Source organism: Crocodylus siamensis, chromosome 12 (assembly GCF_052110815.1).
Source record: "Crocodylus siamensis isolate JL-2025a chromosome 12, ASM5211081v1, whole genome shotgun sequence".
In the NCBI taxonomy this organism is placed as follows: domain Eukaryota; kingdom Metazoa; phylum Chordata; order Crocodylia; family Crocodylidae; genus Crocodylus; species Crocodylus siamensis.
In genome coordinates, this window is record NC_143406.1 from 37147019 (window position 1) to 37174446 (window position 27428).

A 27428-nucleotide genomic window follows, 5' to 3' on the forward strand; every position below is an offset into this window, starting at 1 on the left:
AAAGGAGAATTTCAAGTGTGTACAGGAAGACCTATGAGTACAAAATATGTACTAAATACGTTTCCTTTCCTGAGAACATTTTAAGGATTTCTGACCCAAGTAGAAATAAAGATTCAATAGCTCAAAAGATTCACAGACTAACAATCTGAAGAAAAATGTTGGTCTGGTTCTGTTGAAACACGTTTAGAATGTTTCTCTTTCATTTTTCATTTTTTTTATTCTTTTATTATAATTAATTGTAAATTTCAAAAGGCATTTTGAACCAAAAGCAGATTTGTTTTCATTTGGAAAATGGCTAAGTTTGATTGATTAGCTTTTTTTAAACCAAAAAAGTTTGGTCCAAAAAATCCCAACCAGCTGTGCTGGTGGGCACAGCGCTGTAGCAATGAAGTTTGGCATCTGGGGCAAAGCCCACAGTGGCAGCCTGTCCTTGCCCTGCGCACAGATCTGGGGGGCACCCCCCCCATGCTTGCCTGGGAGTGCATGCAGTGGTGGGAGCCACCCTTCCCCCTTCCCTGCACCCCACAAATGAACTGCTCACGGCCCCATCCCTCACCTTGCCCTAGCTGGACAGCACCTCTTGGTGCTCCTTTGCTTTGGTGCCTGGGGCAGTCGCCCCGCTTGCTCCCCTGTCCTTGTTGCAACACTGGGTGGGCATGTTATTAGGCAGAAATAGCATCGTGTCCTGTGAACTTTATAGCCTTTGTTAAGTTCATTAAATTGTGAAGTCTTTAATTTGCAGAAAGGGGGAAGAGACACAGTGCTAGAGGTTGAAGTGCAAAGTCCCAGTGTAAATAATTACAGAATATAAATCCCTGCACAGGAGATAAATGTTGCATTGCCTCCTTTATTCTACACTACGGGGCATCAGAGTAAATGGTACTGACTAAAACAGTGAGTGGCACAGCATATATGTGTATAGATAGCTTCAAATAAAAGCTAAGAGCAACAGGACCATTTCTGTGGACATAAACACCCTGAAAGCTGAAAAAACCAAAGAAGGTCTACCGCGTGCGGCTCTCCTGCATTCTCTCAGAGCTTCACTGTCCAGCCTGTTGGTCATCACAAAACACAGGTCGGTGAAACATGCTTGTTTGCCTGTGTCTTCAACTTCACTCTTAACAAAAAGGAAATTGGCTTATCCAGCACTTCAAAGCATCACACACTAGGGGGTAAGATATTTCTTTTCCTTAAATTTGGGTTAATTTATTAACTTTATTTTCTGCTATAATTTAATTAGTGAAAAATTTTGTTCACCTGGGAAATTCCAGATTCCAACACTTTGACAGATTTTTCTAGGAAATTCTTTTCAGTATCTTTTCTTCTCTTCAGTAATTTGTGCATTTTTCACCATCGCAATACATAGTTTATATAGATATGTCTATCTATAGATTAGAAAGTAGCTACTAACATATAGTTAAAGTATGTCAAAAGTGAGACATATTGAAAAAAAATACATTTCTGAACTTCTCTGTTGTGTTGATTTGAAAATGGATACATTTTGCATTTTATTTTTTTCCATTATATTCCATAAATAGTTTTGATAATGAAAAATTTCTCTGAAATCATTAATTGAAAAATATGTGGATTTCATGGAAAACGGATTTTCCCTTAATAAAGAAATAACCGGTGCCAATTATGATCAATAAACATTGGGAGATGCATCTCTGAATTAGTGTATAAGGCAAGTGTATAAGGCAAGGGTGGGCAAAATATGAACCCACCAATTGATTGTATCCAGCCCACAGCTGTCCCGTGCATGGGACTAACACCCACCTGCTCCTACTTGGGGCAGCCTGTACCATGGTCCTGTGTGCACCCAACCTACTAATGGCACTGCCCCAGCCCCGGCCCCGGCCCTGGCCCTGGCCGGCACACACAGCTTCCTGGTGGGACTGCTCCTGCTTCTGCTCAGCTCCTTCTGCCTCCAGTGGCTCCTCCTCCTGCCCCGTTGTGCTGCTCCAGGTGGGGGGAAGCTGCAGCCAGACAGCTCCTGCCCCAGTGAACTGGACTCCAGCTCCAGCTCCAGCTCCAGCTCCTAGCTACTTTCCACCCACTTTACCTGATCAGCAGCCACCTGCAGGCAGCTGAGTGGGTGGAAGGCAGTGAGGAGCCAGAGCTGGAGCCCCACAAACTGGGTCAGGAGCCACCTGGCTTCAGCTCCCCTGCTTCCTGGAGCAGCACAACAGGGGCAGAAGGAGCAGCTGTTGTAAGCAGGGAGAGCCAAACAGTGCTTGGGCAGCTGCAGCAGCAACAAGAACATCCCTGCTGGGAAGCTGTGCATGCTGGCTGGGGCTGGGGCTGGGGCTGGGGTGGTGCTGACGGTGGGCATGGGGCAGATGCACGTGGGATTATGGCACAGGAGGCCCCAGGTGGCTGTGGACAGGGCTTGGCCCCATGCAGAGTGCCACAGCAGCAGCCATGGGCCAGAACACACCTGCAGGCACCGCACCTCCTGGGAGAGCTCTGCTGCACCTGTCCCCTGCTCCCCTTTTTCTCCCTCCCCACACCTGCATTGGCCCCTGGGACCTAGATCCCTCCTTTTACCTCCCAATGCACACAATATACAAGAACAGGACTCTATTTTGAGCTATTATGCAGTCTCTTTATATACACTACTCAAACAACCATAAATCAGGATGAAAATATTGAGATAAAATTAAAATGTGTTTTAGTTGATGTTTGATTTTCAGTATATGATTTGTTTTTTACTGATAATTTAAATTATATATAAAATAATTATAAATTATCATTAAAATGAGAACTTTTGAAAGATTTTATACGAGGCCTTTGATGGCTTGCCAAAACTGCTGTTTGCAGCTCTGGTCATATACTGTGAAGTATAATTGGACAAAGGGTCAAAATCAAAGTTTAGAATGCTGAGAAACTTTGTACAGTCCTGTCTATATAGAGATGCTAATAGCATCATCATCCTATCATTGGTACAGGAGCACAAAGCCTAGACTGGTCCTGTCCCACTGTCAATGAGCAGGAACTGGATTCAGTAAACTATATGCCTGACTATTAATTTTAAGATAGATTACTCAGAAAAAAAATACGGTTGAAACAAGTGTAGTTAAATAAGTACCAATAAATATTTAGCCTAAGCAATGAAAAGTTCCCAGTATGTTAATTTTTGCTCTGGGTTTTTGACGTTACATAATAGTAACACACATGGGAATGAGTCAACTGCTAGGGAAAAAATGAAATCCAAGCAGCAGTACCCCTCCCAAGGGGAAGAGAACATTTGCAATCCCAAGATCTGCCTTTTCCTCCTCCTGCTGCTTCTCAATGTGTATTTTCTTTGACTCAGTGCTACTGAGTCAAGGTATATATCAATAAGTTTTATACTGTGTATCAGCATTGATTTGGGGAAGGAATACATCAGGGAACTGAATCCAGACATGAAACTGGAGTTTTGGTCCCTGTAAAGCAGCCACATTAATGCTACAAAAGCAACAAGTTTTTGGACAATTAACCAAGTTTTATTTCTTGTGGAGGTTTACTACATTCATTCTTCCAGATGCTGACAATGACAATCATTCATTACCACTATATCTTCTTGTGTTATATCAATGCCAAGAGGTCCAGGCAAATTCTGTACTAGTGATTCTTTACTGAAGTACTGTGGCACCCTGGGTGTTGCCAGATCCTTTGAAGGGTCCAGAGGTGTGAGGAGATAATCTGAATGTCAGGAGATAAGCAGATAAAAGCAGGCTCAGTCTTGTTAATGCCTGACCAATCCCCTCTCCCCACTGCCCAGGCCCCCTACTAGGAAGTAAGCACTGTAAGCTATAAATTAGATGCCACTCAATTTACAAATGTTATGGAGGGGCCTCCCTTGAGTCCAGTGAGAACCATTCTTCTGTGCAAATCAAGGGTAAAACAACTGATTTATTCCCTGAAAATGTCAATATTTATTTACTGGGAATGATAGTAATACTTCTGACTAGATCTCATTGCCTTCTTAAAAGTTAATTAAGTCTAACGGGATGAAGGTCTATCTTGAGTCAGGCTCATAAGATTTCGTCCCTGCTGTCAAGCACCACTGGACCGATTAATGTGTTAGAGGCTTAGGAACTTTAACTACAGTCTCCTGATACACCGGTTTAATATCGTTGACATAGCTTCTACTGGGGAATAAGGAAAGAACCCAACTGTTAAATTAGTTATTTTGCCTTTGAGAATAAAGGTTTGACAAACTTGAGTTGAATCTTTCAGGGGGTCCTAGAGCAAATAGTGTATAGAGAGCAGTATCTGTTATAAAAGGAGGAGATGGTGTGGAACAAAGCATCAGGGCTGCTTGTATACCACGAAATTGGCCTTTAAAGTGCCTTAAATGCCCTTTTGCACCACTTTAATGGCATTGCTGTTTCCACTGTCAGCAGCATATTGTGTGTTAATGGTGCTGCTGTTTACGCTGTCGGCAGTATATTGTGTGTTAAATGACTTCAGGACATAGCAAAATAAAACATGTCTGAGGTGTTTTAGTTTGATACCTTGCAGGTGCAAAGGGAAGCACTGGGCCCCATGTAGCTCAGGGGCTATGCAGGCAGCCCATGCAGGCAGCCTGGCAGCAGCCCATGAAGGCCGGCTCCACTGAAGAAAAAACAAACAAACGGTGAGCCTGATCTTTTTTTTTTTTTGGTCCCTGGAGCCTGGCTGCCTGCCCGAGCTGTACAGGGGCCTGGTGCTTCCCTCCTTGGCTGTGTGGGTGGGACAGTGCTTTCCTCCATGGCTGTGGTGGTGGCTGGCGCTTCCCTCTGTGGCTGCAGTGCTGTCCAGGACCAACCAGGCTAGGTGACTGCAGCAGGTGCCACCTGGGGGACGCCATCACCACCACAGAGAGAAGCACCAGCTTCCCCAACCCCCCACAGCTCAGGGACCACTCAGCCTGGTGGCAGCTCACCCTCCCCTCCCCACCACCCCAGCTGCCAGAGAGGCAGGTAAAAATCAGGCCCAACCCTTGTGTACACAACACAGGGGTTTACTTCCATTTAAATTGAAGCAGGGTTTTTAACAACCCACCACTTTAATTTAGGGAGAGTTAAACCAAACTAAACCCCTGTGGTGTGCACAACCAGCCCAGGTCTAATAAACATGCAGGAGTTTTAAAAAAGAAAAGTGGTGAATCCCACACCATCAATTTAATTCAGGTGAGATTCTTGAGAGCTGCAAGATTGTAGGTAAATTCTTGAAGGCGTCAAGGGACTAGAAACTACAAGGCACTGTAGAAAGCTTCATTCATTGGAGGAACTCTTGGAAAGTATCTTAAGGATAATGACCGAATATGACTTGGTTTCACCAAAAAGAAACTGGCACAGAGTTGGGCATTGCATTGCCAACTCAACCACCTAACTGGTGTACTTTAAAAATATAACTACTATGGCAAGAGAAATTCCTAGCATATCTGATAGTAAGATATTAGAGGGTTTTAGACTTTTTTACATCAGACATTTGATACAGAGTTAATGTAAGAAAGAGGGAAAGGGGTAAATGTGGAGCTAATTAGAAAGCTGGTAAAGAACAAGGGATGAAGGGCAGACTTCAGTGAAATTATCCATGGAACAAACTTGTTAAGGAGCATAGCTATAAATTTAATTTGCAGACAATTCCAAAATGAACCATTAGGTCATTGAGTTTGACCTCACATATGTCACAAACCCTAGAATGTCTCACAGTTACTACTGTGCTGAACCAGATAACTGTGTCTGGGTAAAGCATATCTCCTAGAAAGATGAAAAAGGATAATAAACCAAGAGTACCAAGCAACACTTTTAGGATTCTAATGGTTCTCTATTGGCTTCTGTTCTGTCTGTCAGCTCTTCAGCACAGGGACCATGTTTTTATACTGTTGTGCCTGCTGATACTCCACGTACATTTGCAGCACTCTCTAAACACTCAATGAGAGCAAATAAATAGACAAAATCTATGAAAATGGGAGCTCCACATTTCTGGTGATACTGAAAAAAGAGAGACATCACAGATGACAAGGAAGAGTTTAAATGGACTCCAAAGGATTTCAGAGCGTTATGGTGTGTGTAGATGGGAAAGCAAGTTGAATGAAAAAGAAATGTAGAATCATAGAAAATTAGGGTTGGAAGGGACCTCAAGAAGTAATCTAGTCCAACTGCCTGCTCAAAGCAGGACCATCCCCAACTTGATCATCCCAACCAGGGCTTTGTCAAGCCAGGCCTTAAAAACCTCCAAGGACAGAGATTCCACCACCTCTCTGGGTGACCTGTTTCAGTCCTCACCACACTCCTAGTGACAAAGTTTTTTCTCATATCCAAACTAAACTTCCCTTGGTGCAACTTGAGACCATTGCTTCTTGTTCTGTCATCTGTCACCACTGAGAACAGTCTAGGTCCATCTTCTCTGGAACCCCGCTTCAAGTAGTTAAAGGCTGTTATCAAATCCCCTCTCAGTCTTCTCTTCTGGAGACTAAATAAACCCAGTTCCCTCAGCCTTTCCTTATAAGTCACGTGCCACAGCCCCCCAAACCATTTTCATTGCTCTCCACTGGACTCCCTCCAACTTATCCATATCCTTTCTGTAGTGGGGGGCCCAAAACCAGACACGCTACTTCAGATGCGGCCTTACCAGTGCTGAATAGAAGGAAATACTTATGTCCTTCGATCTGCTGACAACACTCTTACCAATGCAATCCAGAATGCCATTAGCCTTCTTAGCAACGAGGGCACACTGCTGACTCATTTCCATCTTACTGTCCACTGTAAACCCCAGGTCCTTTTTTTATTTTTTTGCAGAGCTGCTGCTTAGGCAGTCAGTCCCCGGGCTGTAGCAGTGCATAGGATTCTTCCATCCTAAGTGCAGGACTTTGCACTTGTCCTTATTGAATCTTATACGATTTCTTTTGGCCCAATCCACCAATTTTTCTAGATCAGACTGAATCCTAGACCTACCCTCCAGTATATCTACTATATACTTTCCCACCCCTCCACTGCAGCTTGGTGTTATCTGTGAACTTGCTTAGGGTGCAATCCATTCCAATTTCCAGATTGTTAATGAAGATGTTGAACAAAACCAACCCTAGGACAGACCCCTGGGGCACTCCACTTGATACCAGCTGCCAGGTAGATATTGAGCCATTGATCACTATATGCTGAGCCCAACAATCCAGCTAGCTTTTTATTCATCTTACAGTCCATTCATCCAATGCATACTTCCTTAGCTTGCTTGAAAGAATGCTGTGGGAGACCGTATCAAAAGCCTTGCTGAAGTCAAGGTATATCAGATCCACTACTTTCCCTGCATCCGCAGAGCCAGTTATCTTCATAGAAAACAATCAGGCTGGTCAGGCATACCTTGCCCTTGGTGAATCAATCCATGCTGATTGTTCCTAATCACCTTCTTCTTCTCCAAGTGCTTAGAAATTGATTCTTTGAGGACTTGTTCCATTATTTTTCCAGGGACTCAGGAGAGGCTGACTGGTCTGTAGTTTCCTGGATCCTCCTTCCCTTTCTTAAAAAAGGACACTGTACTTGCCCTTTTCCAGTCATCCGAAACCTCCCCCAGTCACCACAAGTTTTCAGAGATAATGGCCAGTGGCTCTGCAATCACATCAGCCAACTCCCTCAGCACCCTTAGTTGCATTGCATCTGGTCCCATGGACTTGTACACGCCCAGCTTTTCTAAATAGTGCCTAACCTGTTCTTTCACCACTGAAGGCTACTCGGTGCAGTAGTCTGGGAACTGACCTTGCCTGTGAAGATGGAGGTAAAAAAGGCATTGAGTACTTCATCCTTTTCTCATCACCTGTCATTAGGTTGCCTCCCCCATTCGGTAAGGGACCTACACTGTCCCTGAGCTTTTTGTTGCTAACATACTTGTAGAAACACTTCTTGTTACCCTTCATGTCCCTTGCTAGCTGCAACTCCAATTGCACTTTGGCCTTCCTAATTTGATCCCTGCATGCCTGAGCAATATTTTTGTACTCCTCCCAAATTGTTTGTCCAAGCGTCCACTTCTTCGAAGCTTCCTCTTTGTGTTTAAGCTCACTGAAGAGTTCTCTGCTAAGCCAAGCTGGCCGCTTGCTACATTTGCTATTCTTCCTGCATATTGGGATAGTTTGTTCCCATGCCCCCAGTAAGGTTTCTTTAAAGTACAACCAACTCTCCTGGGCTCCTTTCCCCCTCAGACTGGTCTCCCACGGGATTCTGCCCATCAGTTCGCTGAGGGAGTCAAAGTCTGCTTTTCTGAAGTCCAGGGTCCATACTCTGCTGCTCACCTGTCTTCCTTTTATCAGGTTCCTGATCCTGAACTTGACCATCTCGTGGTCACTGCTGCCCAAGTTGCCATCTACTTCTACATCCCCCACCAATACTTTCCTGTTTATGAGCAACAGATCAAGAAGAACACCACCCCTAGTTGGCCACTCCAGCACTTGCACCAAGGAGTTGTCCCCAACACTCTCCAAAAATGTCCTGGCTTACCTGTATACTGCTGCATTGTCCTCCCAGAAGATGTCAGGATGATTGAAGTCCCCCACAAGAACCAGGGCATGTGATCTGGAAACTTCTGCTAGTTGTCTAAAGAAAGACTCATTCACTTCATCCTCCTCATCTGGTGGTCTGTAGCAGACTCCCACAACAACATCAAATGTGCATCACATTTTTTTGCTCTCTGTTCAAACCTTAACCCAGAGACTGTCAAAGCCTATCTCCAGTGTCATGCTGGAGCTCAGAGCTATCATACAGCTCTTTTACATACACCGAAATCCCTCCTCCTCTTCTCCCCTGCCTGTCCTTCCTGAACAGTCTGTACCTGCCTGTCCTTCCTGAATAGTTTGTACCCATCCATGACAGTGCTCCAGTCATGCGAGCTATCCCACAAGTCTCTGTTATTCCAATCACATCATAGTTCCTTAACTATGCAAGGACTTCCAATTCTTCCTGCTTGTTTCCCAGGCTGCGTGCATTCGTGTACAGACACCTGAGGTGACTGACCAATTGCCCTACTTTCTCAGGAAGAATGAAGCTTCCTCCTGCTTCTGCTTCCTTCAGGTCACCCACTTCCCCACGGGTTTTGTTCTCTATTCCCCCGGTGAACCTAGTTTAAAGCCCACCTCACTAGGTTAGGAAGTCTATCTGCAAAGATGCTCTTCCTTCTCTTCATCAGGTGGATCTCGTCTCTTGCTAGCAATCCTTGGAACAACATCCTATGGTTGAAGAAGCCAAATCAGCTGCACAGCCATGCATCGATCTGCCAGATGCAGCCACTCCTGCTGGGGCCCTTCCCCTTGACTGGAAAGATTGAGGAGAACACAACCTGTGCCCCACCGCTGTCCCCTTCACCCTTGTACCCAGAACCCTGTAGTTGCTCATGATCTGCTCAGGGTCACCCCTGGCAGTACTATTGGTGCCCACATGGAAGTTAAGCAGGGGTGGACAAAATACAGCCTGCAGGAACTTTGTCTGGCCTGCGCCAGGTCCCTTGCTCCTGCCTGGCCTAGGCGCCATCCAGCCTGTGACAAACTCTGCCACCCCTTGGGCATGCAGTGGGGCTGGGGCAACTCCACAGCTGGATTGCCTTTGTAGGCAACCCAGACGGCAGCGGCTCCTTCCATGTACTACCACCGCTGGCCCCAGTCTGGTGGCACTGGCAGGGACCTGCACGCACAGCCCTGACATGGCCCACGCTGTGCTTGCTCCAGACTCGCCTGCCCACGCTGAGCAGTGGCGGCAGCAGCAGCGGCCATGCAGAAGCTTCTGCACAGTGTGGGGGGAAAGAAGCCCCCTTCACTGCTGTTGGGCCCTTCTTGCTGCAGCCTCCCAGAGCCCACACCTGAGCTGCCCTGCAGTTCCTCTGAGCTGCCATCACTGCCCTACTGGGCGGACCAGAGGCAGCAGCAATAACAGCAGAGAGGAGCGACAGGACAGCCCAGGTGCTGGCTCATCAGTGGGGTGGCAGGGGTGCTTTTCCCCTGGCTGCTGCCACTACTTAGCATGGATGGGCAGTCCAGAGCAGGCACAGGGCAGGGCAAGTTGGGGCTGCACGTGCAGTTCTGGCTGGTCCAGAGCTGGTCTGCTCCACTGGGCCAAGTCCAGAGTGGGTGTGGGGCGGGGTAGGGTTAAGGCTGTGCGCAAAGATCCCTGTTGGTAGGAGCCACCACCGCCGTCTGGGCTCTCTAAAAGGCAGGGCAGGATAGGCTTGAGGTTGGAGCTATGTGCTGTTGATGGTGGCATGCAGGCCCCAGGCTGTTGCAGAGGGGTAAGGGAGGGGCTGCTGACTGGCCTGCGGCAGGTCCCCAAAACTGCTCATGTGGCCCATGGGCCCAAATAATTGCCAACCCCTGATGTAAAGTTATCTGAACCAATTTAGAGACTGCAGTCCTTTTCTAGGAAAGTCAGTCCTGGCCAGCTGGTGAGAATTAAAATGAGTGTTCTGGAAATGCAAGGACACAGGGTGCAGTCCAACAGGGAAGTGGCACAGGGAAGAGAGGCCTGGTGCACCAGGCAGGCAGGCACTACTATTATCCGCTTGCCTGGTGTGCCATGCCACCCTGCCCCACTCCCACATCTGCTGCAGCACCACTGACTTACAGGGGGAGAGGAGAAGGAGCAGGTGGTGGCATGATCCCAGATTCCCTATGCTCTTAAATGGTCACCCTAATAATACACCAGTTCAAAACTGGATCTTTTCTCTCTTGTTTGTCAGGCTACTTTCAGAATAACAACTATCCTGTTTATTATCTGTGTTGCAGGATTCCACTAATTTTCTTTGGTGAGTTAAAACATTTTGCTAAATCCTCTTCTGCCATGAAGATTTTGCTGAAATTACGAACACACAAAACTTTATGGATTCCCAACTCATATTGTAGATCTTTCCATAAAGACCACAAGCTCCTTGCCTCAGAGATATTTTCACATTATGAACCTAGCAAGAGACATGAACAGGAAGCACCAGAATACTTTAATTTTGCAAGTGATGTGCTGGACAAATGGTCTCAGATGGAAAAGGTAGATTCCCTTCTGTTGTGCAAAATAGATTTCTTCTTCCTTTTTGCATAAATGTTTACTATTCTTTTTTTTAAAAAATCAGTTGCCAAAGACAATTTACACTGGAAAGTTAGGCAAGACCACGTGAAGGTATTAATGTTGAGCCCTAGTGAAAGAAGGTCCAAACAGGCCTTGAGACTACTGCTGAGCTGTTTCATAGTTACTAGGGTCAGAAGGGACCTGAGCAGATCATCAAGTCCAACCCCTGCCATGGCAGGAAAGAGTACTGGGGTCAAACGACCACAGCAAGGTGATTGTTAAAGACCCCCAGGGTAGGAGCCAGCACCTGACAGTGAAGTGGCACCTCCTGATTTCTAATCTGAATCTACCCTCTGCCAGCTTGTGACCGTTATTTCTAGTCACCCCGGTAGTTCTCGGGGGAACAGTGACTCCCCCAATGCCTGCTGATCCCCCCTGACTAGTTTGTAAACAGCCACAAGATCCCCCCTCAGCCTTCTCTTGTGGAGGCTGAACAGGTTCAGGTCCTGTAGCCTTTCCTCGTAGGGTCTGCCCTGCTGCCCCCGATCATGCGAGTGGCCTCCTCTGGACCCTCTCCATGGTGTCCACATCCCTCCTGAAGTGCGGCGCCCAGAACTGGACACAGTACTCCAGCTGCGACCTGACCAGTGTCGCATAGAGGGGGAGGATCACCTCCTTGGACCTGCTTGAGATGCATCTGTGGATGCATGACAAGGTGTGGTTGGCCTTCCTGACTGCGTCCCCACACTGCCGGCCCATGTTCATCTTGGCATCAATAATGACTCCAAGATCCTTTTCTGCCTCTGCACTGATGAGAAGGGAGTTCCCCAGCCTGTAGGTATGCTGCTGGCTCTTCCTCCCCAGGTGCAGCACCTTGCACTTGTCTGTGTTGAAACCCATCCTGTTCTCATCCGCCCACCCCATAACCTGTCCAGGTCTGATTGTAGCCTATTCCTCCCTTCTAGCATGCTCACTTCCCCCCACATCTTAGTGTTGTCTGCGAATTTGAACAGGGTGCTTTTTACCCCCCCACTGATGAAGATGTTGAACAGTGCAGGCCCGAGGACTGAGCCCTGGGGGACCCCACTGCCCACATCCCTCCAGGTTGAAAATGACCCATCCACCACCACTCTCTGGGTGCGGCCTTCCAGCTAGTTGGAGACCCATTTGACTGTGTAGGCGTCGACACCACAGTCCCCCAGTTTCTTAATACGAACGGGGTGAGAGACAGTGTCAAAGGCCTTCTGAAAGTCCAGGAAGACTATGTCCACTGCTACCCCTGCATCTAAGGATTTGGTGACCTGGTCATAGAAGGCCACCAGGTTGGTCTGACAGGACCTGCCTCTAATGGACCCGTGTTGGTTGCCCCTAAGCATAAGCTCTCCTGCTGGCTCTTCGTGGACATGCGCCAGAATAATTCTCTCAAAAAGTTTAGCTAGGATTGAGGTAAGACTGACTAGCCTATAGTTTCCCGGGTCCTCCTTCCTCCCTTTTTTGATGATGGGAACCATGTTGGCCCTCTTCCAGTCCTCTGGCACCACACCAGAGCACCACGAGTGCTCGTAAAGTCTTGTCAGGGGTCCCACAATGACCTCGGCTAATTCCCTCAGCACTCTGGGGTGGAGAACATCCGACCAGCTGATTTAAATACACCCAGTCCCTCCAGAAGTTCCCTGACTAGACCCTCCCTGACCTTTGGCCTCGGTGCACCTCCCCTGGGGCCTGAGGGGGGCCCAGTGGGGGAGGGGTGACCCAGTCCCTGCTCAGGAAAATGGAGGCAAAGAAGTTAAATAGGTTAGCTTTGTCATCTGGTGTGACAACCAAATTTCCTAGCGTGTCTTGCAGGGGCCCCACTTTGCCCAGTACCTTCTTTTTGACCCCTATGTATTTAAAAAAGGACTTCTTGTTGTCCTTGATCCAGGAAGCTAGTCCCAGTCCCATCTCCGCCTTGGCCTTCCTGACTGCCCTCTGCATCCCCAAACAACCGCAGTATAGTCCTCCCTGGTGATGTCCCCTCTTTTCCATTGGGTGTACGCCTCCCTTTTAGCTAGGAGACATTCCCGGATGCTTTTGGTGAGCCATGAGGGCTTTTGCACCCTCCTGTCCCCTTTGATCCATGTTGGGATTACCTCCCTTTGGGCTTGGAGGATCGTCTCCTTAAGGAGCAACCACTCTTCTTGGACACCTGGCTCCCCTCCCCTCCGGGACCTCAGTGCTTCCCCAACTATTCTCCTTAGCTCATTGAAGTCCACCCTCCTGAAATCTAGGGCTGCTGCCTTGCTGCATGCCTTGGCCACCTTGTACTGGATGGTGAATTCCAGCAGGCGATGGTCTCTGTCGCCCAGGTGGTCGAGCACCTGCAGCCCCCTCACCAGGTCATCACCCATGGCCAGCACCAGGTCCAACAAGGCGTCTCCCCTGGTGGGGCTGTGCACCTCCTGGGTTAGATGGAGGTCCTGGATTTGGGCTAGGAACCTACGTGAATGGTCAGACCTGGCTGACTGCTCTTCCCAACAGATGTCTGGAAAGTTCAGGTCACCCATGATGACCACGTCCTTCGACCTAACTACCTCTGTGAGCTGACTTAAGAATTGCTGGTCTAGCTCTTCCCCTTGGTTGGGTGGTCTGTAGTAGAGCCCTACTGTTAAGTCTCTTTCCCCTCAACTGCCTTGTATTCTAACCCAGAGCACTTCCATGTGCCCCTCCTCTGACTCTGTGCTACCTGGTGAGGATGTGTATTCCTCCTTAACGTAGAGCGCCACACCCCCACCTTTCCTCCCCGTCCAGTCCCTCCTGTACAGCCTATAGCCCTTGATATTCACCACCCAGTCATGCGTTGGGTCCCACCACGTTTCAGTGAGCCTCACTATGTCTGGGTTGGTGTCAGCTAGCAGGAGGGTAAGTTACTCCTGCTTGTTTCCCATACTACGAGCATTTGTGTAGAGGCATTTGAGGCCTCCTGTGGATGAGTGTACTGGCCCCCTAATCACAGCATTGCCCTGGCCCCTGTTGCTTACCTGGGTATGTTCCGCTCATCGGTCTAGGCTGGGCTGTACTTCTGGGTGCTGCTTGGTTTAGCAGTCCAAGACTTTCTCCTCCCTCATCTTCCCCTTCCCCCAACGAGCCTAATTTAAAGCCCACCGGAGGAGATCTGCCAACCTAGAAGAGAACACACGCTTACCTTTAGGGGAAAGATGGAGCCCATCCCACCCGAGCATGTTTCTCATCATGATGTGATGTGCCCTAGACATATTAAATGTCTAGGGCTCAGAAAAAGAAAAGTAGTGGAAATAAAAATGCCAAATTGAAAGCATGAGAAATCCGCAACAAGACTCTTTCAAGTGACCTCAGGGGGCCCTGGATAGGGTTACCATATATCCCAGTTTAACCAGAACAGTCCTCGATTTTGAAACCCAGTCCCAGCAGGCTCATGAGAATTAAAATGAACATCCTAGAAATGTAGGGGTGCAAGGCACTGTCTGGCAGGGAATCAGAGCGCTGTAGAGTAGCATAGCATGCCAGGGAGGGACCACTGCTGCCCACCTGCCTGGTGTACCATGCCACCCCATCCCCACCTCCACCTGTAGCAGTACTCTTGAAAGGGGGAGGGGAGAGTCCCAGATTTCCCATTCTCCCATGTGGTCACCCAAGCTCTCGTGATCCATCTCAGCTATGCAGCTCACAAATTCATATGCATCAATGTTTAAACCCTTATGTTGTTCTGTAGGATGGAAAGAGACCATCAAACCCAGCTTTCTGGTGGATAAATGGAAGAGGGGGTGAAGAGAGGTGGAGCTTTGAGGAGCTGGGATTCCGATCCAGGAAAGTGGCCAATATGCTCATGGAAGTATGTGGTCTGCAAAAGGGAGACAGACTTATAGTGATTTTGCCCCGGATACCAGAATGGTGGCTGGTACATGTGGCTTGTATACGAACAGGTCAATAAACAAACCTCTTTTATTATATCAATTAATGAATTACTGTACTGTTTTGCCCAGAAACGTTTGGCTAAATTCATTCCTGATCTAAGTTTGAAAATAATTGACTGTGTTTTTAAGTAGAAAAAGATCAAATTAAACATTTCCCCTTAAAAGCTAACATTATTGCTTTTCCAGGAACCATCCTTATACCAGGGACAACTCAATTAACAGCCAGAGACATTTTATATAGACTCCAGGCATCTAAAGCTAAGTGCATCATTACCAGTGACAAAGTGGCACCTGCAGTGGACTCTGTGGCATCTGAGTGCCAGTTTCTGAAAACTAAGTTAATAGTTTCAGAAGGCAGCAGGAATGGATGGGTGAACTTCAATGAACTGTACAAGTGAGTCTGCATTAACACTAGTGTGGTAATAGGACATAAAATGAAGCTTTCTTCTGCCAAATACCTTATATCCATTAGACACAGAGCCTTTGGCAACTTTTTTGGTGGGAGTTTGCAAATCAACTTACGATGCTGGTCCCTTTTCAGGTGGGTCTTCCTATCCTCACTTAATGGGAGTTTTGCACATGCAATAAAAGCAGGGTGTAACCCTTTGTTATTTTGGGGTGAATTTGGTTAAAAGTATCTATAGAGTAATTGCCCGTTACTGACTCCTCCAAACATATCCAGACCTCTTCCTTTTGGAAGCTAAATTGAAAATTGTATGGTAGAATTTCTTGAAATTTGCACTTTCAAATTTTCATTTGATCTAACAAGAATGTTTTTCAAAGTAGTTTGTATTTATATTCCTAAATGAGCCCAAGAAATCCACAAAAGATCTTTTAAAAAAGATGACCTAATATTTATATCTCAGTGAATGTTTGCATTTAATTTAGATCAAGTTTTGAATGGTGGAATAAATCCATCCATCCATCCATCAATCCATTCATTCATTCTTGGTTCCTAAGGAAAATATCCATAATGTCCTCTTGTTCTTCCTCCTTCAGTAGAAGAATATCATTCTGGATGAGAAATTAGATCACAAGGAGCCAAGCCATCTGAAAGAAAAATCATTATTTCCCCATTTATTAAGAAATTCTATCCAACCAACTTTATTTGGGATGTGGAAGAGGGCACTTGCAACACGTAATCCACATTTACATTTTTAGAACCTCAGTAGATTGTAACCGTAACCACTTAATTCACTATTATATTCTGTATTTTGAAGGACACAACCTGCTGACCACATCTGTGTTAAGACAAAGATGCAAGATCCAGTGATGATCTTCTTCACCAGTGGAACCACAGGTTCTCCAAAGATGACAGAACATACCCAGGGCAGTCTTGGTTTCAGACCAGTTATCAGTGAAAGGTATGGATGGTAACTCTGGTGGCTTTTTAAGACAGGGCCAAACTAGAGGTGAATGTGAAGTGTAAAATATGAGCCTGGGTGACCAATGGAACTGAGATACATAATAGGTCCTAGTAAAAAGTGTTAGGCATAAACAAAGTTCAGCTTCAGTCTTGGTCCCACTCTACAACTTTAATTAATTAATAGTTTCTAACCATTTTTTAGAAGGGCTCTGATGACAGCCAGCACCTGGGAGCACTCTAGCAGCATAGTTCCTGTACTTGCCATGCTCTTCGGGGCTGCAGAGGTCCTTAGGACTGAGCCAGGGAAAATGAGCTCCACAGGGTTACCTCTGACCTCAGCCCTTGGGAATTTAACAGATGGCCTCTTCCATAGAACCTATGGCTTCTTCCTCCTCAGTCCTCTCTTCTCTCCTGCCCCACTCTACAAATAATAGAACTCAAAAAAAAGTTTTCCCTTAAACTTTTAGTCTCCATCTCATCCTCTCACCTGTCATCCTATGTTAGTTATTTCTACAAAGAAACTCAGGCTGTAAATGTATTTTAAACCTGAGATGATTAACTAAATAAGTTCGCTACAAGGCAGTCTCCTTATTAATTCCCAGTGTCTATGACTAAGCTTTAGTTAAAATTCTTGCTTTCTATTTCCTTTGTCTATAAAATACAATTTTATCATAATTGCTCTTTCTCTGTCATCTCAGATACTGGCTGGATACAACTCCATCAGATGTAATATGGTGCACAGCAGATACAGGTTGGATAGTGGCTTCACTGGGGTCTGTTTTTGATCCATGGGCATTGGGATCATGTGTCTTTGCACACAGTCTCCCACAGATTGAACCAACAACTATCCTAAGTGTAAGGGCAAATGCGTCTTGTAGATTTGTTATGGTTTCCCTATACATGGAATAGAGCACATATCCAGTCCTTAATTAAACACTCAGATTCTGTTAGGTATATGCAATTCATTGTGTTTGAGATGCTGTAGGACTTTCACGTTCATTTTCTAGTGCCTAAATTGAAATCCTTTACCCTACGTACTAAGAACCAGTCCTGATTCATTATTTATCTCATCACAGCTGGCCATTACATGAATACAAAATTGCTCTCCAAAAGCAGTATTGACTGCTGTCCTTTTGGCTAAATATGGCTCAGTTGATTTAAAGGCTGCATGAGATAATATCAGTAGTTTAGGTAAATTGGAACAAGAGAGAGAATTCTCTCCATACTGGCCAATGTGAGTTCGGAAGAGCACTGCTCCCCTAAGGAGAGAGGGGATGAGTTTTTCTAAGAGAAGGAAGAATAACACTTTGCACTTTCTTTGAGCTCAATGCACAATGTATTTTTTTCTGATGGTCACATGGTTTGTCTTGTTGTTTTAACCCACTAGACTATCTCCAGATTTCCCATCTCCACTTTCTTTGGTGCTCCAACTTTGTTCCGCATGCTGGTGCAGCATGATCTTTCCAGGTACATTGTTAACTGATTTACCAGCTATATTAACCCAATGAGTTATTAATGTAAGTAAAGTTCCTACTACTTGGCCCAAAATGCTGAGTTTTAGCTGTTCAAGCCACCACTAATGGAAAGACAATAATAGGTAATATGTGAGATTTGTACAGCTTCGTTACAAAACATGAAGACTAAGAGGGTGTAAGGTGGAGTAAAGTAAAGAAAATATGTATGTGAGCCCATAGACATACATCCAGATTCAATAGGCAAGCTTCTGAAAACTGAAAATGCAACCCAATGCTGCTAATACTGCTAGAAATACTAGTAAGGGACATAAGTAAACTTGTACTGTTTGCTGGCTCTGTGCTTCCACAGCTGTGTGGCAGGGAACAGATGAAGGGCCCTGGGCCAAGGGGGCAGTGCTGGACCTTCCTGCTCTCCTGTGGTGCCAGCCAAGCACCAGGCTTAATTCATTTGAAAACCAACTGTGTGCAAACACTGGTGCAACGTTCCAAAGCTTAATTTGCTTGAAAACCTAGTGTATGCAAAGACTGATGTGATGTTCCAAAATAAACAAGTTTAAATTTTATAAACCTATTTAATTTAATGAGGATTAAATCCCATGGTGTGTACAGGTGCCCTCAATTACCAACGGGTTTCATTTCTCATATCTTAGAAATGTACTTTTATCATGGAACGGTAATGTGAGTGTAACTAAGTGTCTGTGTGTGCGCTTGCCTCAGGAGCCCAACTTACCAACCCCACACCAATTTTATCTTGCTTTCTCACATTCTAAATAGTTGCTACTTGTGCTACCAAGCATTTCTTCTCCTCCATTGCCTTGTAAATTATATCAGCTTGATCTAAAACTAATTTAGGGTCTGAACATATTTGCAACAGTATAATCAGCATTACATCAGTGAAAAAACTGTCAGACAATGAAACTCCACAAACTAGAGTACATCACTCAATAATGGAGAATTATTCCTAAAAAAAATCAATGTACAAAATCAAGGTGTTCAACCATCTGTCCATGTCTTTTTGTTAAAGTTATGTCTCCTCTGAATTTGACTGTTGCTGAGGTTCTGCAGGCCGTGAACCCAATTCAGCAAAGTGTTAAATGTTTAACTGTGTACTTTTGCGTAATCCAATCTGTTCCACAAAGCCATTCTTTAACTTTAGGTGCATGCTTAAATCCCATTAATTTCACTGAGACTTCTGATGTTCACAAAACTTAGCAGAGGCATACACCCTTCCATTGTTAGGACCAACATGATGAAAATTTCTTCCTTTGATTTCTATACTCCAGCATTGTATGTTAATGCTTGCAAGATATGTAATTGCTGTGCTTATCACCAGTGACCACAGGAAGCTAATCCCTGTCCCCTTTGCTTCCATGGCTTTTAAGTGACTCTTATGTTTTTCAAATACCTGTTAAGTTACAAGTTCATGAGTCTGACGCACTGTCTGAGTGGGGGGGAGCCGCTCAACCCAGAAGTGATGGAACAGTGGAAAAGCAAGACGGGTCTGAATATCCATGAAATATACGGACAGACAGAAACAGTACGTTTAAACCAGTTAATAGCTGGTTAACTACTTCTGATTTTTTTAATTGCTCTCCTATGCTTTGTCAAAAAATGATCTGTTCTTTCATGATATATCTTTTAAAATGCAGTAATCTCTATAAGCTGATGATTGAAAAACAACCAGCCTTCTTGGAGTACCTGTGAAAAAGGCTGAGTTCTTTGTGCTTTAATGTTTCCTTAAGTATCACCTAACAGAAAATGATAGGCAAGAAAATCTGTCTTGTGTTAAGGCACAGGACTGGCTATCTGGATACCTGGATTCTTTTATAAGTTATATCACAAATGTTTTATATGACCTTACATATACGTCTTGCTCCACATTTCCGAGTTGTAAAATTCTTCCCTTATCAACAGGTGTTTTGCTTGCCTCTGGAATTGAATTGGAAAATCCATTTAAGGCCTGATCCAAAGCGAGTTTTTACATAATGAACTTGACTTTAGGAGTTTGTTTATTTGCTTGTTTGTTTTTAACAGGGAGTAATCTGTTCAGTTTCCAAAGGGATGAAGATTAAAGCTGGATCAATGGGAAAGGCAGCACCCCCTTTTGATGTTCAGGTTTGTTAAGATAATTTATTGCCTTCTGTCAGTTTAAGTTATAGGATACTCTTGTCATTGATATTGTTTCTGGACTGAAATATATGTTCTTATTCTAGATCATAGATGAAAATGCTCATGTTCTGCCTCCAGGACAAGAAGGAGAAATTGCCATCAGAATCAAACCCACAAGGCCACTTGGTCTTTTCTCTAAATATATAGTAAGGAATCCATTTTTTCCCCATAGCTTTATCATTCCACAGCTGACACAAAGGTGCCACAATTTCCTCAGCTTTTGTGTCTGCTCTGCATCGTGTACTGTACTAAGAGTCTGTCCAGTTAAAAAGAACCTGAAAGGTCTCTACAAATTAGAGACTGAAATCAAGTTAAAAAATCATTTTAAAACTGGGATCTCAAATCTACAATGAGGAACCTTCTGATGTTATCTACACTAGATGTAGTGTGCATTAGTTGAGTCATAATAAATCTCCGTTCTGATATAAATCTACAGGTCAAACCAGAGAATCGACAAGTCTGAGATAAAGGTGTATGAATAACTGACTGTTGTTTCCTTTGGGGTCAAAACAAAAATGTTACACCATTTTGGGTGCATCTACATGAGACATTTACTGTGAAGCTTCCTAACACGTGCATCCCTATTAGGCCACAGTGAACTAATAAACTCCACCACAGGTTACTGTTTGTAAATACAAGTACTATCCAGAGGCAGAAATTTTAGTGCACAGCAATGCACGTGTAGACGCTGACAGGGCTCTCTAAGGCATGAGGGTGCTTCAGTGTAGGGGCTGCCTGCTGGCTAGCCCCGTGCTAAAGCACACTCGTGCCCCAGTCAGTCCGTCCACAGCACACTGAGCCCCAGGGAGGGAGCAGCCACAGGCTGGCAGGCTGATACCTGGGGCCCCCTGCCAGCTGGAGCTGCTCCTGCTTGGCTCAACATGCTGTTTATTGCTCCCTCGCATGTTCAAACAGCACGCCCGGGAGCAATAAACTCCAGCACTATACGTGGCGGCGTTTATAGCTGTACGTTAATGGCGTGTGTCAACATCCCCTTTGAAAAGTAAAAAACAAATCTTTTGGGGTTAAAAAACATGTTTTGTCTCAAATTTGAGCTTTTAATTAAAAAAATAAATAAAACTGAAGGCTATTTCTCAATGGCCGTGTCTATACAAGATGTGGACTGCTAAGTCATTACTACACAGTCATTTAGTACTTGTACAGAAAACCCTTGCTATTCGCGGGTTCGGCATTCGCAGTTTCAAATATTCGTGAATGCTGAACCCACATCTTAAATACACTTAAAGGAGCTCCTTGGGAGCTCTGCGCTTGCCGCTGCTGGGCTCCCACCACTGCCGCCATGCTCCTGCTGCTACCAGAGCAGGTGGGCCCCACCCCGCCCCCCAGCTGCCGGGGCACGGCATTTATGAACGCAGACAGCGTTCATGAATGCAGTGCCTTAGTCACGGGTTTTGCCACCTGCAGGGAATACGAGAACGTATCCCCCGCAAATGGCAAAGGTTGCCTGTATAAACAAGTACTAAATAACTGCAGTAACCGCATTACTGCGCAGTAGTGCTGACGAGTGGCATTTTTGTGATGCTGACTGTGCAGTAGCCCAAGACTACTAGTAGCATTGTGTCATGGTTTCTATCATGGGACACTACTGCTCAATAGTCACGGGCTCCTGAGCAGAGTCACATGTAGAAACACCCACTGAAAAGTAATTTTCAATGAAAGGGCAAAAACATTTCAACCATTTTAATACTGCATGCACAATCACAATATCTACAGTAAAAATGCCATTGAGATTTTTAACTGCGGTTTGTGAAATGTTATCAGGACAACCCAGAGAAAACTGCTGCAGCAGAACGTGGGAGTTTTTACGTCACCGGGGACAGAGGAACTATGGATAAAGATGGATATTTTTGGTTTATTGGAAGAGGGGATGATGTCATCATTTCTTCAGGGTTGGTTTTTTTTTCCTGAGTGTGCAAGTTTCCTTTCTAATTCTGTCAAACTATAATGGAAGAAATCATGATGAGTTTCTTAAGGGATGGAGGTTTATTTAAAAAACCGCTCTCTTCAGATTGACGTAATCATTTCATTCTGGCAGGAGGGTTCTCTGGATAGACCCTTGGACAGGGAATCTGAGTTCTAGTCTCAACTCTCCTGCTCACTTGCATTGTTCCCTCCCTGTTCTTTCTCCTGTCTATTTAAGTTTTGAGCTCCTCCAGCTGGGAACTCTCTCTTTCAATAAAAGTAGTGTAAAATCCTAACCAAAAAGTCATTTCAAATAGAAAACGTGAGACTTTTTGTTGTAAATATATTGAAACAAGATGTTTTGAGACTGTACAGCATATAGCATAACATGGCTCTTATATCCAGAGGAGTCATTAGACAGCTGTAACAGAGATTGTAAGATAAAAAGCAGTGCTAGTTAAAAGTCATTTTAGTGTCAGGTTAGTTTCCAAGCGTATAACATTAAACACTTAATTTTCCTCGCCTAGGTATCGGATTGGACCATTCGAAGTTGAAAGTGCACTAATAGAGCACCCAGCAGTGGCAGAATCAGCTGTTGTCAGCAGCCCGGATCCCCTCAGAGGAGAGGTAATGAGGTTCAAAACAGCAGGAGAAATCCACATCTATAGCAACTGCAATTGATTGTAAAAAAATGCAGCTATCATGAATATTGCATCAAAGAGAGTGTTCCTTTACTGAGGACATCCCTTTAATCTTATTTTTAATCCTTTCCCAGACCCGCTCCCAGAGGGTAACATCTGGCATCCCCTCAACAGACTTTCATGCTCTTAAGTCCTCATTCATATGCACAAATTGTACTGCTCTTACTAGATTAGTGTGGTCGAAATAGTACAACCCCTTTCATGTGGGCACAGTGCTTATACTGCCATAGCTGTTCTTGTATAGAGAAGGACATAAGGTGTCAATGGCAATGCAGCTGTGCCTGCAGAAGGGGGTAATACTGGTACAATAATAATGCACAGTTATACCAATACAGAAACTGGGTGTAGCCCAAGCCAAAGGACACCTTGCAAACACCCTAACAGTAGGGGTGCTGCAAAGCTGTACCACCATTTGGAGAGCTCTGAGGTCTCTGTGGTTTGGAGAGACATGAAACCTCCCAAAGCTTCTAGAAAGTAAAGCCTCTGATACTCCTTTTCATGGAGTACAGCATGTTCTTCTCCTTGGACAGTGTGTGCAATGTGAGGGAGACCCTTTGAAACAGGGACAGCACCATCCAGGAGCAGCCATTGTGATCATGAAAACCTTTGTTCACTGAACCCTTCTGAATCCTTCACTGCAGTGAGAGGCAAAGGAGACATGCCTTGCTCCTCCTGCCACCTTACCCACCAGTAGAAAAGGTGGACACAAGCTGGAACTCCATTTCAGAAATGTCTGAGTTTCTCCATGCCACTGTCAATGCATGTCCTGGCAAGGAGCATCTACACAAGGCATTTACTGTGTGGTAGCCTAATAATACTACACAGTAGCATGCCGGTCAAAAACCATGCTAATAAACTACTGCACAGTGTTATTAGGCTACAGTACAGTAACCATCACAAAAAAAATCATGCACCAGCGCTACTGCACAGTAACTGTAGTTACTGCACATTTAGTTAGTACTTTCTTAAGGAATGTGTAAATGTGCCCATAGTGACACTGCTGATTGGGAACATAAATGTAACAAAACCTTAACTGATGATCAGTTCTGTTCTACTTTTTTTTTTTTTTTACCTTGTAGGTAGTGAAAGCTTTTGTGGTCTTGTCACCAGCATTTACATCATGTGATTTGGAAAACTTAACCCTTGAGTTGCAGGAGCATGTCAAGAAAGTAACTGCTCCATACAAATATCCCAGAAAGGCAAGTAGTCCTAAGTAATAACTTACATACCAGGCCCCCTCTCCTACTAAAAGCCTGCTGAAATTTCCCTGAAAATTCCTTAGCAACCCAAAGACTTCTTCCCTCAAAAAATATAGAGAGGCCACTGAGGGAAACTTTTTCCTAAATCTCATTTACTTTAGAGTCTTCTTGTTTGGGGTTTATTTTTTTGTTTTTTGTTTTTAATAAAACTTTGCACAAATGTATATTTGTACCTTTAAAAATATTCTTTGGTCCAGTGAAATGTTCTTGCTAGATCCTTGCTGGGTGCATCTATACGAAACACTTCACTGCAAAGTAGAGCTAATTACTGTGCAGTAAGCATCCGCGTCTACATGTGCAGATGCTTACTGCACAGTAATTGGCTCTAATCATGAGTAAATTTGCTACCTGAAAATGCAAGTAGCAAATTTATTCGTGATTAGTGACTGTGCAGTAGCACACGTGGAGACACCAGACCAGGAACAAATGTGCTCCAGGTCAACTGGGCAGCCACAGGCAGGAGATTGCTCCAGCAGCAGAGTGGGGGTGTTGGCCCAGCAGCAGAGAGCTCCCAGCCCTTGCTCCACAGTCACAGGACCCAGGGTGGGAGATCCTTATAAGGTTAAAGGGGTAAGGATAAAGATCTCCCAGCCCAGGTCCAATGACCATGGGACTTCAGCTGGGAGAAAAGGATCTCCCAGTGCTGGTCCTGTGACTGTGGAGCTGGTGCTGGGAGATAACTGTGGGGCTTGGGCTAGGAGATAAGGATTTAAGGATTTAAGATTAGGATTTCCCAGCACTGGCCCTACAACCATGGAGCTGGCACTGAGAGATAAGGATCTCCCAGCCCAGGACCCATGATCACAGAGCAGAGACTGGGAGCTCCCTGCTGCTGGGGCTGGGGGATATTGTCCCTGCCCAGGCTTCAGTGGAGGAGCCCATGCCAGCAGCAGGCAGCTCCCAGGGGCAGGGAGCAATGTCCCAGCCCCCACCAGAAGAGAGCTGTCTCCTGGCCCCTTGGCTAGCACCCAGGGGAGCCTAGCGCTCCCCCTGGCTGCTGCAGGGGCCAGTTGCAGGGCTGTAGGGAATGGGAGCAGTCTGCTGCTAGTAGCAACAAATCTGCTCCTGCGTCCCTGCGTGTGATACGTGCCTGGGAGAGTTTACTCTTGAGTAGTTTACTTGAGGGTAAACTGCTCCCAGATTATCTGTATGTGTAGATATGCCCTATTGTATCTTAAACCCAGAGCAAAATCTTGAACTTAGATTTTATCTTTTATTAACTCAAGCATTGGAGGATGTTTGCCTGATTGTAGTAAACCAGTTAAAGACAACTCCATGAGTTAAAGACAACCTACCTCAAGTTTTCCACAAGACCTTGAGTGTCTTGGTAAAAGGTATTAACACTCCTTTAGTTAGTGCCTGATCTTGGGAGTTTTTAGGCAAAGTGTCCTCTACTACTTCCACATGTGGCAGAGCTACTGTTTGCAAAAATTAAAATAGGGGAGAGCATACTAACTTGTTTTGTGTTTTTTATTAGATGGAATTTGTCAAGCAGCTGCCAAAGACAGTCACTGGGAAAATCAAGAGGAATGAATTAAGAAATAAAGAGTGGAGACGGTTGTAATGTCGGTGTGGAGTGTAATGCAGCTTCTCTCATTCAATTGACACAAGCAAGCCTCTCTGTTACAATTTCTGTTTTTTTAATAAGTTTTTCTGATGTTATGAGCAATGAAGATTACAGAACCCGACATGCAAGGTTCAGGCCTGGTTGCTTACGGGTATCCCGCCCTGTGGTTTTATTACACTGAAGCCCTATAAGGAGAGGGAACAGCTGCAAAGTTCTGTTCTAGAGCCAGTCTTCCCACAATTTATCTGGTTCAAATCCAGGATTTGGCCTTGCCTGTTTTGATTCTGGACAGTAGGGACTGATAGCGAAATCATTGTTAATATTTGCTGCCTGCTTCCAGGTAGCAGAAAAGGAGATGTACTTTAGAAGACAACATGTTTTACCTTATCCTTATAAACTGACATTACAGTGGAGCATTTGTGTCATCCTACTCTCATTCCCTGAAACTGGAATGGTCTTACTCTGCTGGCACCAATATATCATCATCCTTAATGTTTATGTAGCTGCTGAGTCAAGCCACCTGATCCAGCTGTTCCAACAATTACCCAACACAGAGGCCATGTCTACATGAGACACTACTGCATAGTCATTACTGTGCAGTCATTTAGTACTTGTATGAACAAGTACTAAACGACTGTGCAGTAACATCGCTTCATGACACTGACTGCACAGTAACCCAAGACTACTACACAGTAGCATCACATCATGCTTTCTGCCATGTGACACTACTGTGCAGTAGTCATGGGTTACTGAACAATCACATTCTCTTGTAGAGACAATCAGACCCCCTCCTTAACCCCTATGATTTGCCTCCCCTGCATGCCTGTGTCTGCCCGCTTCCATCTGTCCCTCCCACACCATGCTCCTGGCCCACACACACTTACCTGGGAGATCCTTACAAACTCCTTGTACCTGAGTGGCTACGGCTCCAGCTCCAATTAATTACTGGCCACAGGCCTCTATAAAGGGGTTTTAGTGTGCAGGATATTACAGTAGCATGTGCTATATGCCAAGTCCCAAGCATGTTGTACCAGTCCTTAACTCTGTCACCAGCTATTTTATTCGGACCACTCAAGAAGTGTAATTTCCTAGCACATGACTTTCATTAATTCACACAATGTCTCTGGCAATCAGCTGTCCTCGTCTGCTTGTTAAATAGCAAGACATTGTGGAGGGACACTAGCTTCTCTGGAGCTGAAAGAAAAGCTTCTGCAGGTGTGTCTCTCTCACCCAGGAGTGTCACTTTGATTGTGATCATGAAAAGAGATTTGGAACTTGACTATTTCAACCAATGAGAAATAAACATTTGCTGAGACTAAACACTTTTCTATGCAAATTAAATAAAGTTTCGTACTGAAAAGAATGACAAAAATGTAATAAAGTGTTTACTTTCTACCTCTTTATGGCAGTGCCTTGATTTTCAAATGTATTTCAGTATCTCAGATGCTGTTCAGTCATCCGGATCTGAAGGATTTTCGGTCAAACATATTATTCCTCTAAAATAGCCACACTTCGCCCAGCCCCCCCAGGAAGAGAGAAAAGTAGGAGGGGGTACTCACCAGTCTGCCTCCAGTAGGGCAGGGCCCCCCAAATCCCGGGCAGGGCCCCCACCCACCCGAGAACAGCTTTCCCCGACAGCAGGCCCACTGCGCATGCGCGCAGTTTAAAAGAGCCTGCCAAACAGCAAAAAAGCCCGGTTAGCCTCCGGAGTGGTGAGAGACACGTGGATGAAAGCCTGCCGTGCCCCCGCTCCCCTGAAGCCCCCCAGACACCTCAGACCCTGCCCCCTGCCGACCCCCAGCACAGCCGGAAGCTGTGAGTGGGAGGAGGGGGCTGCGTGGAGCCCGGCTGGGTCAAGCCCACGCCCAGGCCCCTACTTCACCCAGCCCCCCAGGGAGCCACGCGGCCAGAGCCACGTGACCAGGCTGTGCAAACAGGCGCGCTTGTCTGCCGGCACATGAGTTAGCACGGAGTTCGCACGGGAGGGCCCGAGACCCTGCCTGCAATCCCCCCAGGGTAGTCAGTCCCAGCCATAGCCA

General features: G+C 45.4%; 1 protein-coding gene across 1 annotated transcript; it reads left to right on the plus strand.

Annotated features, from left to right (window-relative positions):
• The first annotated feature begins 1074 nt into the window (after nt 1-1074).
• Nucleotides 1075-26792, plus strand: LOC149854919 (acyl-coenzyme A synthetase ACSM3, mitochondrial-like). Its single transcript, XM_090023391.1, has 15 exons — nt 1075-1172; nt 4507-4621; nt 10727-10982; nt 14728-14938; nt 15116-15323; nt 16150-16293; nt 16994-17150; nt 17683-17762; nt 19184-19307; nt 19805-19885; nt 19984-20085; nt 21722-21849; nt 22390-22489; nt 23643-23762; nt 25300-26792. Exons 2-15 carry the CDS (start codon nt 4560-4562, stop codon nt 25384-25386), a joined length of 1860 nt encoding a protein of 619 aa, XP_089879517.1. The 5' UTR covers nt 1075-1172; nt 4507-4559; the 3' UTR covers nt 25387-26792.
• The last annotated feature ends 636 nt before the right edge of the window (nt 26793-27428 follow it).